Here is a 17824-nt window from a genome sequence, read left to right as displayed (position 1 = left end):
AACTATAATGAGTCCTGTTATTGAGATATTATAATTCTATAAACACGTAACTTTTAGCAATACATATCAAGTCATATTTCAAGTATTATAATTACATAATAAAAATATAACGTGTCTCGCCAACTTATTCTCTTATCACATTTCTCACCCACAAGTCTTAAAACCTTTTATTGAATTTTCAACTTTAAATTACATGCATGCATCCACACACATTCACATATCAGAAAAACTAGCCAACATGAACCTCCTTGATCTGCTTCTTCTTGGTCTCATCTTTTGGTATAATAACATGCAACACTCCATCCTTCATCTCCGCCGTAATCTCCTCCACCTTAGCGTCTTCCGGCAGCATCAGACTAGTGTTATAATAGCCGTAGGTGGCGGCTGACCAGTATTCATCATCATCTGAGCCTTCTTCCTCGTCCTTATGCTCGCCTCGGATGAACAACATCCCATCTTCAACTGTAATCTTCACATCCTCTTTTGATAACCCGGGCATCTGAAACTTGATGTTGTAGCTTTCATCTTTCTCTTTGAATCGCCTTACCAGACGAGACGGTGATAAGTTTTCAAGTAATTTGTTCATGTTTGTAGCTGCTTCCACGATCGCATTCCCCAATCCTGGTTTCGGTCAAGAAATAATAATACTATAAAAGAAATGTAAAATTGTACTAGTGATGCTATTAATAAAGAAATGTTTTGATACTTGATGATGATCAAGTAAAACACATAGAAGTATAACCAACGGCTGGTTCGGTTGGTAATCTGGTTTCTGAGGAAATTCATCGATGAATGGTTGTTGAACATATTTCCATGGAAAATTTGACATGCATGCGCAGGATTACCGATGAAAACATTAGCGACAGATAACCGGCAGTTTTTGTAACATCGTCTATAAACAAATTTTCGGACAAAATACTTACAGAATTATTAGTGATCATCGAAAAAATATTATTGTAAATTTTTTTGTTCATGTTCAAAACCAATTGCCCGTTTTAATTTTATAATTTTTTTTTCTTTTGCAAATTTCAAATTTAAGCCCATTTAAAAACTTAATTGTTTAAACTCAATACAATTTCTAACACTTTCTGAGACGGCCCTGTCGGTAATGCACACTAAGCCTAGGTAGTAATCTATATATTATCCTACATTATATTTTGTCGTTAACTTTTCAACCTAAAAACGGTGAAATAATGACTTTCCCGCTCATGTATTTGTTTGGAGTTACGGGTTAAGCTTAGGAAAATTACCAAAATGACCCATTTGACCAACCACATTCCTTGAGCTGCCCCCAACTCTACAAACACCCAAAATAGCCATTCCAAGAACTGTCGAACCAACTGTGTTTAAAATCTGTCATCCGACAGGTTATGGAACCAACAAGATCTTGGCACATGTCCTCAAAACAACACGATCTGTCATCCGACTAATCTTGTAAGAGGACGGTAAAAGTTGATCATTATTGAAAGGGGTAACTTATAGGGGGTTTTTTATTATTATTATTAACGGCTAATAAGCAAAAAATGAAAACCAAGGCCAACAATGACTGAAATACCGCAACGAAACTAGTAGATACCTAAATGGGCCCGTGGGACCAACACTAATAAATCGTAATCCCTGGATTTCATCAGTAATACTCATTTGTTTAGTGAATAATAAAGAGTCTAACCTGTGAGGGAAGGAGAGACATTTTGATTATTGTTTTCTGGCGACCAAAGCAATCTCCGGCGGCGCCTACGTGGAGAAAGCGATCTAGGTTTCTTGGTGGACTCGGAGACGGAAACCTCTTTGGTTTCAGGTTTTTCGGGGTGGGTAGTGGCAGAGGAGAAATGGTTGAGGAGTTGAGAGGTGCATGTGAGTGTTTGGAGAGCTGGTGATCTTTGAGAGTGAGTGAGGTTGTTGATGATTAAACGCCTCATTGCCATTATTGTTGTATGTATGTATGTATCATGTATGTATGTGTGTTTATGGTGGTGACAGGTGGTGAATATAAAGAAGATTAGTATGCCTTTTAAGTAATATTGTTGGTGGAATAATTAAAGAGGAGAAAAGAGAAACGAAGAAGATAAGAGAAGTTTCATGCTTTCTCTATTTCAACAAGAGAACTCTACCTCCTTCTATCACTCTATTCGTTTTTTTTAATTAAAAAGTGGAAAAGGTGGCTAGAATTTTATGTTATCTTCCCGCTGATATATTTGAACATAAATACTTATGAATAAGCTTATATAAAATGAACTATGCTAAACTATTTCTTGATATTGTAAACGTGCACATGATCTTCTATTTTGATGATTTTCTTACTTCTTAGATTAAATGGTTTTTTCGATTTAAATATATTACCATTTTGCTCCTTTGAAAGAAAAATAGCAAAAAGAAATAAAAAAAAACACTTATATTGTCCTAAGGAAGAAAATAAAATAAAATAGAAAAACTAACCTCCGCCTTTGCTTTCTTCAGCCTTAGAAAGAAAATGAAATCTTATGTCAATATATATATATATGTTTGTTACAATTTAATAAATTGTTTGGATATTGTGTTTTACTGAGTTTGAATTTTGTATTCTAAAGTTTTATTGGGCTGCTGAGGGTCTGGGCTTTGGAACTGCTGTTGGGCTTATGGCTGCTCGGGGCCTCAGGCAGCTCGGCTGCTCGCTAAGGTTGATGATGCATAGCTAGAAAGATAAGGGGTCAAATGTTATTATCTAAAGTTTTTAACAATCATTGAGTCACTACTCACAAAAGTATTGAGATATATTTAAATAATAAAAATCTTTCAAAAAGGGTCAAAAGGCTCATTATCTAAACCGTGATCGAGTCGCTATTGACTATGACGTTAAATCAAACAAAAACTATTAATTATTTGTATAAAGGATAATATATTTATTAGTAATTAGTTGACAAAACCATAATTATAAAGTTCTAAAGTCTAAACCCAATGGCTAATGTAGATGATAGCAGAAAATTATCTACATAATATATTCTGACACATTAGCATCCAAACATGATAAATTCTTAATAACATACAGTAGCCTAAATTATAATTACTTTTCAAACACATTAATACACAAATCAATGCCTACTAACCAAACTTGAAAGAGCCTAGATTATAATTACTTTTCAATCATATATTACACAAATCAACCCAGTTTATCCAAACTAAAAAGCGCCAGGAATATTGATATCAAACGAATTCACAACCTAACACAGTCTAACCAAGTACTTAGTTTCAGTTACGTCTAATATTCAAAAGTGACATTAAAAGAAATCATGGATCCGTTAACCAAACCCACGCCATTTTCACCGGACACATGATTACAATACAACATAGCTAAAACAAAAGTCCGCATTAAGCATACATAACATCACTAAAATGTTCTTAAAACCTCCAACTCATACACAGATACACATAATACCCTCTCAAAACCCAAAACTCAAAACACCACCACCAAGCATGCCTTATTATACAAACCACAAACACACCTTATATAGAAAGAAAAACAAACACATTTCATACCTCTTTTTACCTTCTTACGAAGTAAGAATCGGAGGAAGGTAATCAACTTTACCACCAAGAACTCGAGCTTTCGTATCCGGGAAAAACTCAGTTCCGGGCAGTTCGGTCACATTACCTTCACTAGCAACCCCAATGGGGTAACGAAGCAAGTGACCGGGCAGGTCTTGTTCAAGATTCTCACTAGCATAAAGATCCCAGTAACGTTCAGCAATTTGGTTGACTTTTTTAACACACTCGGTGCTTTCGGGGAGTTGGAAAGAGTCGTCTAGCATGCCTAGGTGTTCATACCATAGAGCCATACGGAACCCGTGAACCTGACCCCGTGCAGGCTCGGTTCGGGTTGATAGGTGATATGGCTGGTATGCACCCATGGCTATTTCAGAGTCACGTGCACCGTCCATGGACCGTTGGTTTATGTTTGCAGATCCGATTATTATGTATTCATCGTCAACTGCGTTTAGTAACAATCAATACAAAAAATCATCAAAAAATATAACTTTTTATGTATTAAATATGTCAAAATGGGTAATTTCTAAGTATGGATCAAAAAGGGTAGTTGGGACTGGGTAGAACCAACACAATTATGAAAGTGTTAATCTAATTTTTTAGAGTAAAATTTTTCAAGAAGGTGAAAGCATTTAAATACATTTTGGCCCATTCCAACCGCTGTTAGTCTTGTCGGGATGAAGCAGTTGGCGGATCTAGAAATTTTCGCTAGGGTGGGCACAAATTAGATTGGGTGAAAAATGGGTTGGGTCAAAGAGAAAGGGTCAACCAAACATTTCGGAGTCCTGTAGCGGAATGAACTTTTGGGGCACATGAGAGAATAAACTGGTATTTTTACACACCTCTATTTAAAAATTATATGTTTGTGTGCGCGTGTAACCTTTAACTATTATAGGCCAAGCACCACTATCATTGTTACCAGAGGCGGATCCATTGCACGACTAGGGTGGGCCGGTGCCCACCGTCCGTCTCTCGGAGTGCCGCGTTTGCAGGTACGTTTTAGTATATTATGCCTCAACAATGAGACGTTGCCCACCATCCGACTGCCTGTCGATGCCCACCGTCGGTTAATGACATCAGCGTATTTGAGGCCTTCACGTGCGACGGCGGTCCGGCTATGCTAAACGGGGAAGATGGAAAGTGCAAGCTTACATGACCCACTATTATTTAATTAAAAGGTCTTTTTATTTAATTAAAAGCCCCACTATTATTTTATTATATTGTTTTTATTATTCTAGTAATGAAAGGAATTGCACATCACACTCGGTTTTCATGACTGTGAGGACTTCACAGTTGTGTTTGCCATTATTAGTTTAATATATTAATAGCATTTAGGAATGAACTTTCTCTTATTATGTGATACTCTATAATTTTATAACATTTATGTTATTTGGTTAGATGTATAATTTTAGTTTTGTCAAAAAAAATACTGTTATCACTATATGTGAAAAAGTCTTTTTTGAAAGATAATTTGTGACCCTCCGATCATTATCAACTAATGTCAGTATGTTCGTAAAACATATACAAACATAAAGTATTTTGTAACCCTTCAACTAAAAGTTTCTAGTTCCGTCATCACTGAAGGTTGTAACAATGATAGTGGTGCTTGGCCTATGATAGTTAAAGGTTACACGCGCATGCGCGCGCACACACACTTTAAATAGAGGTGTGTGAAAATGCCAGTTTATTTTCTCATGTGCCCCAAAAGTTCATTCCGCTACGGGACTCCAAAATGTTTGGTTTGCCCTTCTCTTTGACCTAACCCATTTTTCACCCAATCTAATTTGTGCCCACCCTAGCAAAAATTCCTAGATCCGCCATTAATTGTTACAACCTTCAGTGACGACGGAACTAGAAACATTTTTTGAAGGGTTACAAAATACCTTATGTTTGTATATGTTTTACGAACATACTGACATTAGTTGATAATGATCGGAGGGTCACAAATTATCTTTCAAAAAAGACTTTTTCACATATAGTGATAACAATATATTTTTTGACAAAACTAAAATTATATATCTAACCAAATAACATAAATGTTATAAAATTATAGAGTATCACATAATCAGAGAAAGTTCATTCCTAAATGAATGCTATTAATATATTAAACTAAAATGACAAACAAAAGTGTGAAGTCCTCATAGTCATGAAAACCAAGTGTGGTGTGCAATTCCTTTCACTACTAGAATAATAAAAACAATATAATAAAATAATAGTGGGGCTTTTAATTAAATAAAAAAACATTTTAATTTAATAATAGTGGGTCATTTAAGCTTGCACTTTCCATCTTCCCCGTTCAGCATAGCCGGACCGCCGTCGCACTTGAAGGCCTCAAATCCGCTGATGTCATTAACCGACGGTGGGCATCGACAGGCAGTCGAACGGTGGGCAACGTCTCATTGTTGAGGCATAATATACTAAAACGTACCTGCAAACGCGGCACTCCGAGAGACGGACGGTGGGCACCGGCCCATCCTAGTCGTGCAATGGATCCGCCTTGTGGGTTGGCGAGTTGAACTGTTCAACCTGAACATGAATCGTATTTTTATTTGTGTCAAAAACATCCAGCGGGGTAGCGGACCAACCCTAACCCGAACACGACCCGTTTAACCCATTTATCTAAACGTGTCTAACGGGTAGCGGGTGATAAACTGATAATTAAGTTATAAGCGTGCTAATAGGGTTGTAAAAAATGGGTTAACAGGCGATAAATGGGTTCGACCTGTTTAACCAAACGTGTTAAAACAGGTCAACCCAAACCAACCATTTAACCCATTCATCTAAACTGTTAAATGGGTTGGCATGTGATAACCAAATTGTAAACGTGTTAATCGAGTTATTGGGTCGTAATAAGTATGTGCTAAACGGGTCATAATCAGTTAGTAGGCCGATGTGTCTAACTAAGCGGGTTAAATAGGTCAACCCAAACACAACCTGTTTAATCATCAACAGGATTCAATATACTTACCAATCATCATTTTGGCATGAACATATATCATGAACCTTCGAGCTTCTTGTGCTTTCAAATAATCAGAATCCGCGTCGGGCTGTTCAGACGGTTCATACTCCCCACTCCTCTTCACTTCACGGTTCCCGAGGCAAAAAAACGTTAAATAATCTCTCGGGTCATCTTGAAGCCCCTCAACTTCAAGAGCCCGAACAATATCTTTATACATCATCTCCATAGTACGCCTTTGCCAATCCAATATCGCTTGAACTGAAGCACTCTCGGGTAACCCTTCTGGCCACATCGGGACCACAACATAAACCGTGAACTTTTCGTGCGCTTTAATCTTACTAGCAATCTTTAACGAAAGCTCTTTCGGTATAAGATGCAGCGCGCCCACATCTTCGCCTTTAACGTCATCAAACGCCCACGCATACGAGCTTCCAAGAAAATACTGGTTTTCAATATAGATAAAACGTTTCGCTCGTCGTATTGCGTGAATATACGCGTCTTGTATGCTTCGATCGATTATATTATCTTTCCCACTCACTAGACCCGACTTAGCCGCATCCTCGGGCGAATCTGGGAAACCGAACGCGGCCCCACCGTCGATCGATCGGAACACTTGCACGTTCCACGTTTCTTGATCATCCGGAAACATAATGGGAGACGGTGGTAATATGTCATCAAGTTCTCTTAAATTAACAAGAATATCTTTCCCGCCTTGTTTTCTCCACCGTTGTTCAAAATTAAATAAAACGTCCCACGCGACGGGTCCTTCGAGTCGGCTATGAATATCATGCCACGGTTCGCGAGGCCCACCTTTGGTTATCGAGGCACCCGTGAAGTTCGGTTGGTGGAAATCGTCATGGTGGGCGGTATCGAGTGTTCTGAAAACCGAATGAAACTGGGTGTCGTACCGACCGTCACATAGATCAATGCCGCCAACAAAACTAACCACGCGGCGGCTCGTAGAGTCGCCAGTTGGCGTGGCAGCATCCACCACCACAATTTTCTGGTGGTGTGTGAACATGGTGGAAATTTGAAGGTCCTGAATGAAACTCCCACCATCATCGGGGTTTCGCGGGCATAAAACACAATGAACCTGGGTATCTTTGAAATAGTTTTCAGTATCTTCATCATGGGTTGCCATTAATCCGTCTCGCTTAAGTATATCGACAGACGTTCGATCGTCCCACACAAGCATAAGAACGCGAACGCCCTCGTTTGCTTTCTTTATTAAAAGCTCACCGAGTGTTGCATCACCTCCCGGCTTTTGTCGCCTCGAATCGCGTATCAAAGTTATCTCGGTGTAAACCGACCACCCGGTGATGTATATGAAGTGCTTTGCATTAGTTATCGCATCAAAGACATCCTCCCAACATCGTTGTGGCTCGTAATATTCTCCATTGGCGAGGGGTATTTTGGGAATGAAATTATCAGGGACGTGCGCATCTTGATATAAAGAAACTCGACATCCATGTCTCTGAGCGAAGAACGTGTAAGGAACACCGGGATATTTAGCACTTCTAACGCCACGGTTCCAGCTACGGTCTTGTGTGACATCAAAATATTGTAGTTTTACATGGATTTTAGAACCAGCTTCTATGGGATTTTTGTCTTCGTCTAGAACCTCAGCCCATCTGTCTAATTCTTCACCATCTAAGAGTTCTTCAACGGGGACATAAGCGCGACCGATTAATGTTGCACCAATGGGATTATCATCTTTGACTGTGAATATGACATTAGAAGCCGAGTGAGCACAGTAAATGTGGAAAGACTCATTCCACTTCGGGTGTTCGGGCTTGTCTACGATCATTTTTGTTCGCCCGACTCGTGCTTTTTCGAGATCGACCGTTGCATAGATTTTGGGAGTTCCTTTCCCAAATCCAACAGTTTCCTCTATGTTAGACACAATCTGCGAAAAAAATGATGATAATGAAAAAACTGGTATTTAAAAGTAATATATATTATTAACTGACACTAAATTTTTTAAATAATAAAAGGAAATTTTTTTCTATCAAGCTATCATATTTTTAAAATTTTATATGCTTGTAAAACATATAAATATGTAGATTGTGTACATGAAAAGCCATCAAACTAATTTGTTCATATGTTTTTAAAGTTGTATTGTTTACCTACACAAACGAACGACCAACTAATTTCTTCATGTTTTTTATTTAAAATTTTAGAAGATAATAAACATAACCATTTTCTTTTATTTCCAAATTTTATTAAAATTAAACAAATAAATAATCCATTTGTGCTGTCAATATATAGTGTTTGACTGTTCGGCATATAGCCATATATTATGTCACACAACATGGTTGCAAGTTATAGCCTTTTACATAATCGGGTGAGGATTACTACATAAAACTAAATTTATGAAAGAAAAAACTAACAAATCTAGCCTTTTAATTTTTTTATCATTGATTCACATATTTTAAATTATATAGTTTTACATATAAACGTGTAGAGTATGTTACATAAATAATCATCAAACTGCTTTGTTCAATTTTGTATTGTTTATGTATACACGTGTAGGTAATATAACTTACAAAAAAACAAACAATCAAACTAGTTTCTTCGTATCAGTTTTTTTTTCAAGAGACGAGCCAAGAGAAACAATAAAATAACCAATATTTTTATTTCTAGATTTTTTTTTTAGTTGTTAAATTAAAAACATGAAGCTGTCAATTTAAAGTGTACATAGCAGATCAATTTATATAGCATGTACAATTATTATTAGGTCAAAATCATGAATCACCAAAACAATGAAATTGAAAGTTAATATATAAGTAAAAAAAACAAATGGTATACCTTGGAGAATATGTTGCCGCCACCTGCAGTCTTAATTTCATCAACTTCATAGATAGTCACATGAAGAGTGCCATGAAGCAGAGTCTCAGCCATTATCTACTCTGCAACATAAGTTAAAAGAACCTAATCACATTACTCATTCATCAAATTCATCATGAAAAACCTAATCACCTCTTTATCAAGCACGCAGATGGAATTATATTAACTTATTTACACGAATCTCATATCAAATCATGAACTAATTTCTTAATAATCGAATCAAAAACCTCACCATCCGTAACTTTAAAACTACTCGTTTACACGGATTCGAGGCTTTCATCAACTTAAAAATAACCTAATCGACTTAAAAACCTTCTACAATCTGTAAACATCAACTGATACGTGAAGAAAAACACGAAATAGACTAGATCGAAACCTGCTAACTCTGTTAAACAAAGAAACTGAGCTGAATTAGGTCAAATAACTTAACAACAGCTCTATCCAGATCGAAAACCTGCTCATCAACAAAATTCAATAGCAAAGTCAGTACAGAATCACAGATTAAGTGGTCCAGTAGCTCAAATCTAACATTTATTCACAAATACTTAACAACTGCATAAAAAGTCGCTTAAAGTATCCGATCGAAAACCTCTTCGTTAATCAGCAAAAATCAATAACAAAATTAGTACAGAATTACTGTGGTAACTCAAATCAAGTTAATTCACAAATACTTATACAAATGCGTAAAAATTTGCTTAAAGTATTCAATCAAAAACCTGTTGTTCTATCAACAAAATTTCATAGCAAAATCAGTACAGAATCACAGATAAAGTGATGCTGTAACTCAAATCTAACAATTAATTTATATATACTTAAAAAAATGCATAAAAACTTGCTTAAAGTAACCGACCGAAAACCTATTCATTCATCAGCAAAATTCAATAGCAAAATTAGTACAGAGTTACAGATAAAGTGACACAATAGCTCAAATCTAAAAATTAATCCACAAACACTTAAAACAACTGCCTAAAAACTTGCTTAAAGTAACCGATCGACAAATCTGATGTTCATCAACAACAATTTATAGCAAAATCAGTACAGAAGTACAGATAAAGTGACACAGTAGCTCAAATCTAACAACTAGTTAACAAATAGTTAAAAAAAAAATGCATAAAACTTGCTAAAAGTAACCGATCCAAAACCTATATATTAATTCATCAACAAATATCTATAGCAAAACAGAGTTACAGATAAAGTGATGCGGTAGCTGAAATCTAAGAATTTGTTAAGATATTTATGAAGAAATGCATAGAAACTTGCTGAATTTAGTACGAAAATACAGGACGGTGTAGGAGATGTGGCCCGAAATGAATGAAGAAATAATGTATGTACCGTGAGAAACGAGACGGCAATCAGAGGAAAATGAGTGACAGAGTGATGGATAGATAAATATAAATGGCCCCAACCAAAGCAATAAAGATTATTGCATCAATTATTTATGGTGACGAGGCGTGTTGTCCCATATCCGTCTAAAAATACGTCAACACGTGGATGTATTTTTTTATGTTTCTGAACACTGACTTTTTATGCGTTAGTGTTAGGTTACCACACTCTTTAAATTTATTGAGTCTCGTTGTTCATTTTGGTCAGACTTTAGCTTTCAGAGTTTTATTTGGACGTTCCCCTTAGGATACCATATCGACGGTTGTCATTTGATAGTCATTGGGATGAAAACTTTAACACGTGAATGTAACACTCATTATGGTGACGAGGGTTCGAACTGACTATCTTTGTGCAAACTCTCTGATGTAACACTCGTTAGGATGAAAACTTGGTTCAGGGTTCGAACTGACTACCTTTGTGCAAGAATTAGTTCAAATATATTATTGTAAATATCTATCCAAAATTACATAAATAAGAATCGAATTTGAGTGCTTACTGAAGAATTCAATCATTCTATCATTAGGCCACAAGTATGGAATAACACGTGGATGATTTAACTATTATTAATTATTATTATTATTATATTTTATTATAATGTACATCGAGTGGAATGAATTGACTTTATTCTACTCAAGTGTTGATTGTTTTTTATAATGACTATTTAGAACGTGTTTTATTGAGAAATAATTTAAATACAGATAACTAACATCAATAGTATAATAAACCAGTGGAAGGTAGTTAGCCTTGCGGTAGCGCTATATTAAACATCAAAACACTGATAAAAAAAGATAAAGCGACGGTATATCTAAAATTATGAAAAGTTAAGTTGCTATAAAAATGAATGTTAAAAGATATGAACGCAAATTACAAACTAAAAGATAAAACTCTAAAACCTCCAATTAGTTAGTTAAATATTATAGTTTAGAAAAAAAAACTGAAGGAATAAAATTAAGAGAGAAAAAAGGGGGAAAAAGGGTAAAAGAAAATAAAAAAACACGTAACACTCACTTTAAAGTTTGAACAACTAAAAAACAAGTTTATAATGAGGAATTTCGGTCCCAAAGTTTTTCCTCATGTTTTTACAATATAGACTAGGATCTATGAGCTTAATATCAATATTGTTCCATTTATGAATTATCTGCTTCTTAAATAAAAAAAAAACAAAACTCAACAAATCAACCACACAAGTTAGTATTTTTAAGTTATAAAAATCCTAACACGAATGTATGTATATAGAGGCCTAAATAAACATAACTATCTTGAATAATGTTGTTATTCATTCATTTTTGTGGGTATTCTGGTATGTATTCTAAAACTAGAATATGTTTCGTTGATTAGTTAAAAAAACTTGTTTTTGGTGATGTAATCTTGCTTTTGTATCCCCTTTAGCTACTTGCTAATGGGGTTTTATATAGTTAACTGTTTCAAAAAAGCTAAAAATAAAACCAAAGCGCGACACAACAAACTGAAGAAAACACATCAGACGTAGGGTACGTCTGACTAAGCGTGGCCTATCCCCCTTCAACGCATGGGCCTAGTGTTACGCATATAAGTATATAACAACGGGGTTTAGACGTAAGGTACCCTAGGAAGCGTAACTTATTCCCCGAGGGCATAGAGTATGCCTCTTGTATCATTAAAACTCAATTTTTGTATGGTAAGTCTGTCCGTTCAATCTCCTGCTTCTTGTAAATGTTTCTAATACTCGTAAGCGCATAAAAATTTTTATTTCACATGTGTCTAACCATTTCTACTCGATTTAAATCATCAACTATTGCTAATCATATGAATTCCATCTTGCATTAACATAAAAGGTTAAAACATTGTTATTAGCTATATCATCAACATTTACTTCAACAAATGAGTCAAAATCATTGTTTGACTATATAACTAATATTATCTACAAGAAACGGGTCCTAATCATTGTTTAACAATATAACCAACGATATCAACAACAAATGGATCAAAACCATTGTTTAACAAGATAGTCAACATTAACTTCAACAAATTGAGTGAAATCTTCTTGTGAAGTGTGTTGGTTGTTTTTTAGGGCCTTTTGTACATAAGTTTTGAAGGGTAGATCGTGTTCCATTGAGAAATAATTTATACAAATAACTAATATGAGTAGTTATAATTAAATTAGTGGGAGATATCGTGTGTGTCATCGTGGTATTTGATATTGAAACGCAGATAAAAAAAGAGATGACAATATATTCATAAATAACCTTTTAGCGTAATTTTAACACTTGAAGTTATATCTTTCTGACGCTCTTCCCATGCCACACATGGTGGTTCAGTACCCCCACTCCACCACCCGTGTACCCTGCCTTTTCCGCTTGTATACGAGAAAAGGTTATTAATTTAATCTATAAATAAACATTATTCTTTTAACTCTTTCACTTGTATACGAGAAATTAACCTTTCAATATTATCTAATTAGTATAACTGAAAAGTTTGGTGTCATAAGAGTTTTTTTTAATATTTTATTAGTTTAATTTTATTTTTATGTAAATCATTTTGACTTTTAATCAATTGTGATAACTTGTTATGTTGGTTATTGATGAGTTTGTTAGAGATTTGGGAAATTATAAAAGGGTGTGAAGGTTCAAGGCATATCTCTAACAATTTTTTGATGATTATTTTGCGTCATGTGGAGACCTTTCTTTGAATATTTTTTGGTTTCTTTTTTTGTTATTTTATTTGTTTTTTTAATATGTTAATTTGTTGAAATTATTATCAAAGTTTATTTCCAATACCGCAACGAACCTATTCGATACCTATTGAATTCGCGTCGATTTTCCGCAACACGTTTGTGTTTTACCGACCACATAAACATCATTTTACATATGTTATTTTCCGTATCATAAGTTGTACGAATGTCACTACTATACCATATTCATGTCAGCTCTCCACCTCAATGCATGTTTTTTTTCTTTTAAATATGTTTATTTGATGTATCTAGGTGTTGACGAATTATTATTTTTTTGTCTAGTTCGGGTTACGTAATCCGATACCGATCGAATTTGTGTTAGCTTGCTGTTGCAACGCGTGCACAGACAGCCAAACATCACCAGTCGGGCGCATTGCGCTGGGAAAGTCACCTCGTTTATAATATTCTTAGTATGAACAACTTTTAATTATATGCTTCCTATTATATAATGTTGAGTTAACTTTATTCTAATATCTTTGTTTATATATCTTTAATATTTAATTTTGCTATAATTATATATATATACAATTTGCAACTTTGTGTTTCATTAAGAGTTGTAAACTGTGGACTTAAAGTTGTACCCCATTTCTGTCATTAACAAACATCTTCAAATCACTTTCACAATCAAAACCAAACACAAATCCAACAAAAACCTAGAAATGAAAACCACAAAATCAACGAAACCCTAATCACAAAAAACCTAAACTAATCCATACCGGCGACTTCCCATGGTTAAGATTTATACACATCAATCTCAGTGACAGCCTGAAACCGGCCTTACGTCTCAAATAGTACATCACAAACTCTTCATCGGTGGGATAAAACCTGAAACCCAGGTGCCAACGACGTCGGTGGCGGCGGTGTGACGGTTTCCGGCGATGGTACGACGATGATTTCTTGACCCATGAGTGAGTAAATACGATCTGTAACAGGTGGGTATTGTATAAGATTAAAATGGGTACAACATTAGAATGAATGGATTGATTAAGATTGTGGGTGAAGTTGTGGTTGCCCGTGAGTTAAGAAAGGTCCGGTGAATGAATGCTTGGCGGCCGGGAAGACGAATGAGAGAAGAAAGTGATTCAAATTTTCAAACTTCAACAACAATAAAGATGTTAAGGAAAATTTTGGGTTTTTCTTATTGTCATTTATTTCATAATATGTTGACATTAGGGCATATATTTTTAGGTGTGCTCACAAAGAACTTTGATGAAATACTTATAGCTTATTTTGACATCGGAAATAGGTGGTCTTTTTATTTTTGGTGTCACTTGGTGTGTTACTTCTTCATGAGAAATGCAAAATCTACACTTACTAAACATCATTTTTTTCCGTTTATTTTTTAATTTAAATAGGTTATTTTTAATGTGTGTGGCAATTTGGTTTGCGTTGCATTTAAATTTGCATAACAATTAGTTTTGAGTACAACTTAGTTTGGAGTGTGGTTATGTGTTAGTAATGTAGGTTGCTTATATTGTTTTTTAGGTGTTTTGTAATTGTTAATTGCTTGGTTTCTGTGTTGATTTGGTTTTGATTGGCAGTTGTTTATCGCTTTTTGTGAGTGTTTGCTTTTGGTTTGGTGGATGATGATGATGAGCATAGGTGCTTTAGAGCATGCTGGAGATTGTTTAGATGGGAAGGGAAAAAAGTATATTGTTTAGATGGGTCAAAATATTTTCAAGATAAAAGCATATGCTGAAGATAATTTAAGAGGTTTACTAACACCTGTTCAGGTGTGAAGACTTTGATGAAAATAAAGTTATTACTTTGCTTTGATTTGCAGTTATGAAATTTGGGCTTCTTTTGCCTTGTAGTTATGCTTAGTGGTGATAAAGCATGTAGGATGGTTTCATGATTATATATGTCTCCAATGTTATAAACGATTGTTAATCAACAACCGACTTTTTGGTAATGTTTGGACATTGTTAGAGTCTTAGGTTACAATTTGACACCCCGCCGCAACGCGGGGGGTCAGAATTCTAGTTTTTCTACAATTTTGCTAGAATTTCTTTATCTTTGCTTTTTGACAGCCCCACAATTATTCATTAAAATGCTACATCTAAATTGATTAGTATCAACGTGTTTTTGGTTCACTAAAAAAAATCTATGAACCAATCATAGAACATTTTATCCGACTAGATTTATAAACATGTTAAATGTAGCTATGAATCACTCAACTCTCTTAATGACTTAAATGGTGTGTTTCAAATAATCAATTAAACGCTAATGTTAGACCCAGTTAAATTTATTGTTTATCCTCATTAAAGTTAGTGTGGGGACGAGTTCTACTAAATAGCTAATAGGTGGATTGGATGTATTAAAAAGAAAATAGGGGGTGTGTGTTTTGTTAAAAGAAAATAAATCTATTAAATGTATTAAAAAAATGCTAGAATAAGTGTATAACACAGAGGGATTTTTTCAAATCCATCCCTACGTGAAACTAACTTCAATTAGGCAAGGAGCTAAACTTCTCTTCAAACTCTTTTAAACAGAATTATAAAAAGTTGTCGGTGTCATATAAGCATCTTAAAAGTCTTTTTCATTAGAATCATTATTATATTACAAAATTCTGCTATCTATAATATAAATAATAATAAACCACTTACTTTATATTTTCATTTTTAAAGTAAGATAAAATATATCTTGCATTGGCTTTCACGGTGTTCTGATCGAATTATATAACATTATTAAAGTGTTCTAAGTGGACGATAATGATATACATGTGTCTACATATATAGCATCACGAGTGAATCAGTTTGGAATAATAACAATAAGTCAGAACAAGACTTAAATTCAATCTCTTTTAAGGGCTGGTAATTCGTGTTTTAAAATATTTAACAGGTTAGAAATGGCGCGTTTAACACAGGTATTAAACTTGAATACGACTCGTTTAACTGACTTTATATGTCATGCCCATAAGATAATTCTAAGTTTCATGTACTAATAAGGGAAAAATGATGGAGTTTAACCCCCTAATTTCAATTATTTAAGAAAATAAACAAATCACATACCGTGTTTTTTTATTAACATGTCTTATCGTGTCTTAAACAAACAATTCGGATAACTTTCAGCGATAGGCAATCTCGTCTGTAATTAACTGGTGAAGGCAGAAGCCGCCAATGAAGGTCCATAGATGGTAAGACATGGGCAATGACTTACACAAAAAGTCACTGGCAAAACTTTCCGGCCGGTTCATTAACAATGGATCACCTTCTATATCCAGTCATCGGAACAAATCTGTGTATCAATGAGATGTAACTGACATGTCACGGTGGACAAACGGCAATTTTTCAGATTTTTTTTATCTGTATGTTGATAATCAACGATAGATAATAAAAAAAGTATTGGTTTTTTTCCTTTTTAATATCCTACTTATAGCTTTATTTAGTAATTAATTAACATTAGTTTTAGTTTTCCCCATTTATCATATTAAGTTTTTAAATAACTTGGCAAAATAGCAACACTTGTGTACTTGTATCCGATCAAAATAGCAACAGTTGTGTATTTTAATATTACTTAAATATTTAAGGTGACAAGGCATGTGCCGACATCCGTCCCAAAAAAAACTTGAAACATCATTTTTATAAAAATTAAATTATCAACAGTTTGTGTGATTTGAGGGGATTTGTCCAATTTTTCTATGTAGCGTTATCTTAAAAAAATGCACGTGGTTATGGTACATCTTAAATAATATCTCTGATTTTTCTTTTGGCACCATAATTTTTCACTTGTTCACCTTTTGGCAATCCAATTTTGACGAATTTGCATTTTGGCAACTCAATATTGATGGTGTCAATCGTGTAACATTGACGTGTAACGTGGCGGGTTGAAGTTTTCAACACGAACGTGACTAATCTTTTTATGTGTGTAAAAAACACAACTATAACATGCACATATATAAAATCGTGTAGCCTAAACACGGCCCATTGAACTATTTATCTAAACACGTAAGAGATGTTGACAGCTTGACAGATGATGATGATGATGATGGTAATAATAATAATAATAATAATAATAATAATAATCAAATTGCAAAAGGTGTTACTTAATCAGGTTAGTGGATCAAACTGTTTATTTGGCTCAATATGTTTAATTAAACAGGTTAAACATATCAACCTAAACACGAGCTGTTTATAAGACAGGTTAAGTCAAGCACAAGTCATTTATTAAACCTGTTGGATATAATAACCCAAAACCTTATTATATTCGCACCGTGTCATAAATTGTTAGCTCTAGTTTTGAACTATTTCATGTTCAAACACCACAATTTTCTCTATTTGAACTACAATAAAAAGGGTTTTTTAGTACGCACAAAAGTGTCCTAAAATTCTATTTTATAGGACCTTTCATTTCATAGGACCAATGAGAAAAGTGTTTCATATAAAGGGGTTGTAATAAGTCTCAGA

At 34.5% G+C, this 17824-nt stretch overlaps 2 protein-coding genes across 8 annotated transcripts; both read right to left on the bottom strand.

Moving 5' to 3' along the window:
• Positions 1 to 138: 138 nt before the first annotated feature.
• LOC143617737 (26.5 kDa heat shock protein, mitochondrial-like) lies at positions 139 to 1925 on the bottom strand. Its single transcript, XM_077090204.1, has 2 exons — positions 1670 to 1925; positions 139 to 621 (listed from the first exon to the last, which is right to left on the bottom strand). Exons 1-2 carry the CDS (start codon positions 1923 to 1925, stop codon positions 230 to 232), a joined length of 648 nt encoding a protein of 215 aa, XP_076946319.1. The 3' UTR covers positions 139 to 229.
• Positions 1926 to 3254: 1329 nt separating this feature from the next.
• LOC143617731 (phospholipase D alpha 1-like) lies at positions 3255 to 10676 on the bottom strand. Of its 7 annotated transcripts, none has more exons than XM_077090198.1 (5): positions 10658 to 10676; positions 9710 to 9779; positions 9287 to 9385; positions 6488 to 8384; positions 3255 to 3964 (listed from the first exon to the last, which is right to left on the bottom strand). In XM_077090198.1, the coding sequence occupies exons 3-5, from the start codon at positions 9377 to 9379 to the stop codon at positions 3528 to 3530; spliced, it is 2427 nt and encodes an 808-aa protein (XP_076946313.1). In that variant the 5' UTR covers positions 9380 to 9385; positions 9710 to 9779; positions 10658 to 10676; the 3' UTR covers positions 3255 to 3527. The 7 variants fall into 7 exon arrangements, with proteins under 7 accessions (XP_076946313.1, XP_076946312.1, XP_076946315.1 ...); XM_077090197.1 differs by lacking the exon at positions 10658 to 10676 and adding an exon at positions 10514 to 10650 and having other exon boundaries at positions 9287 to 9387; XM_077090194.1 differs by lacking the exon at positions 10658 to 10676 and adding an exon at positions 10514 to 10650 and having other exon boundaries at positions 3312 to 3964; positions 9287 to 9387; positions 9702 to 9779.
• Between the last annotated feature and the right edge of the window lie 7148 nt (positions 10677 to 17824).

Source organism: Bidens hawaiensis, unplaced genomic scaffold (assembly GCF_021521415.1).
Source record: "Bidens hawaiensis isolate Kalapana, Puna unplaced genomic scaffold, B.hawaiensis_p1.1 tig00057681_1, whole genome shotgun sequence".
NCBI lineage: Eukaryota > Viridiplantae > Streptophyta > Magnoliopsida > Asterales > Asteraceae > Bidens > Bidens hawaiensis.
This window is presented reverse-complemented; position numbering and strand designations above follow the sequence as displayed.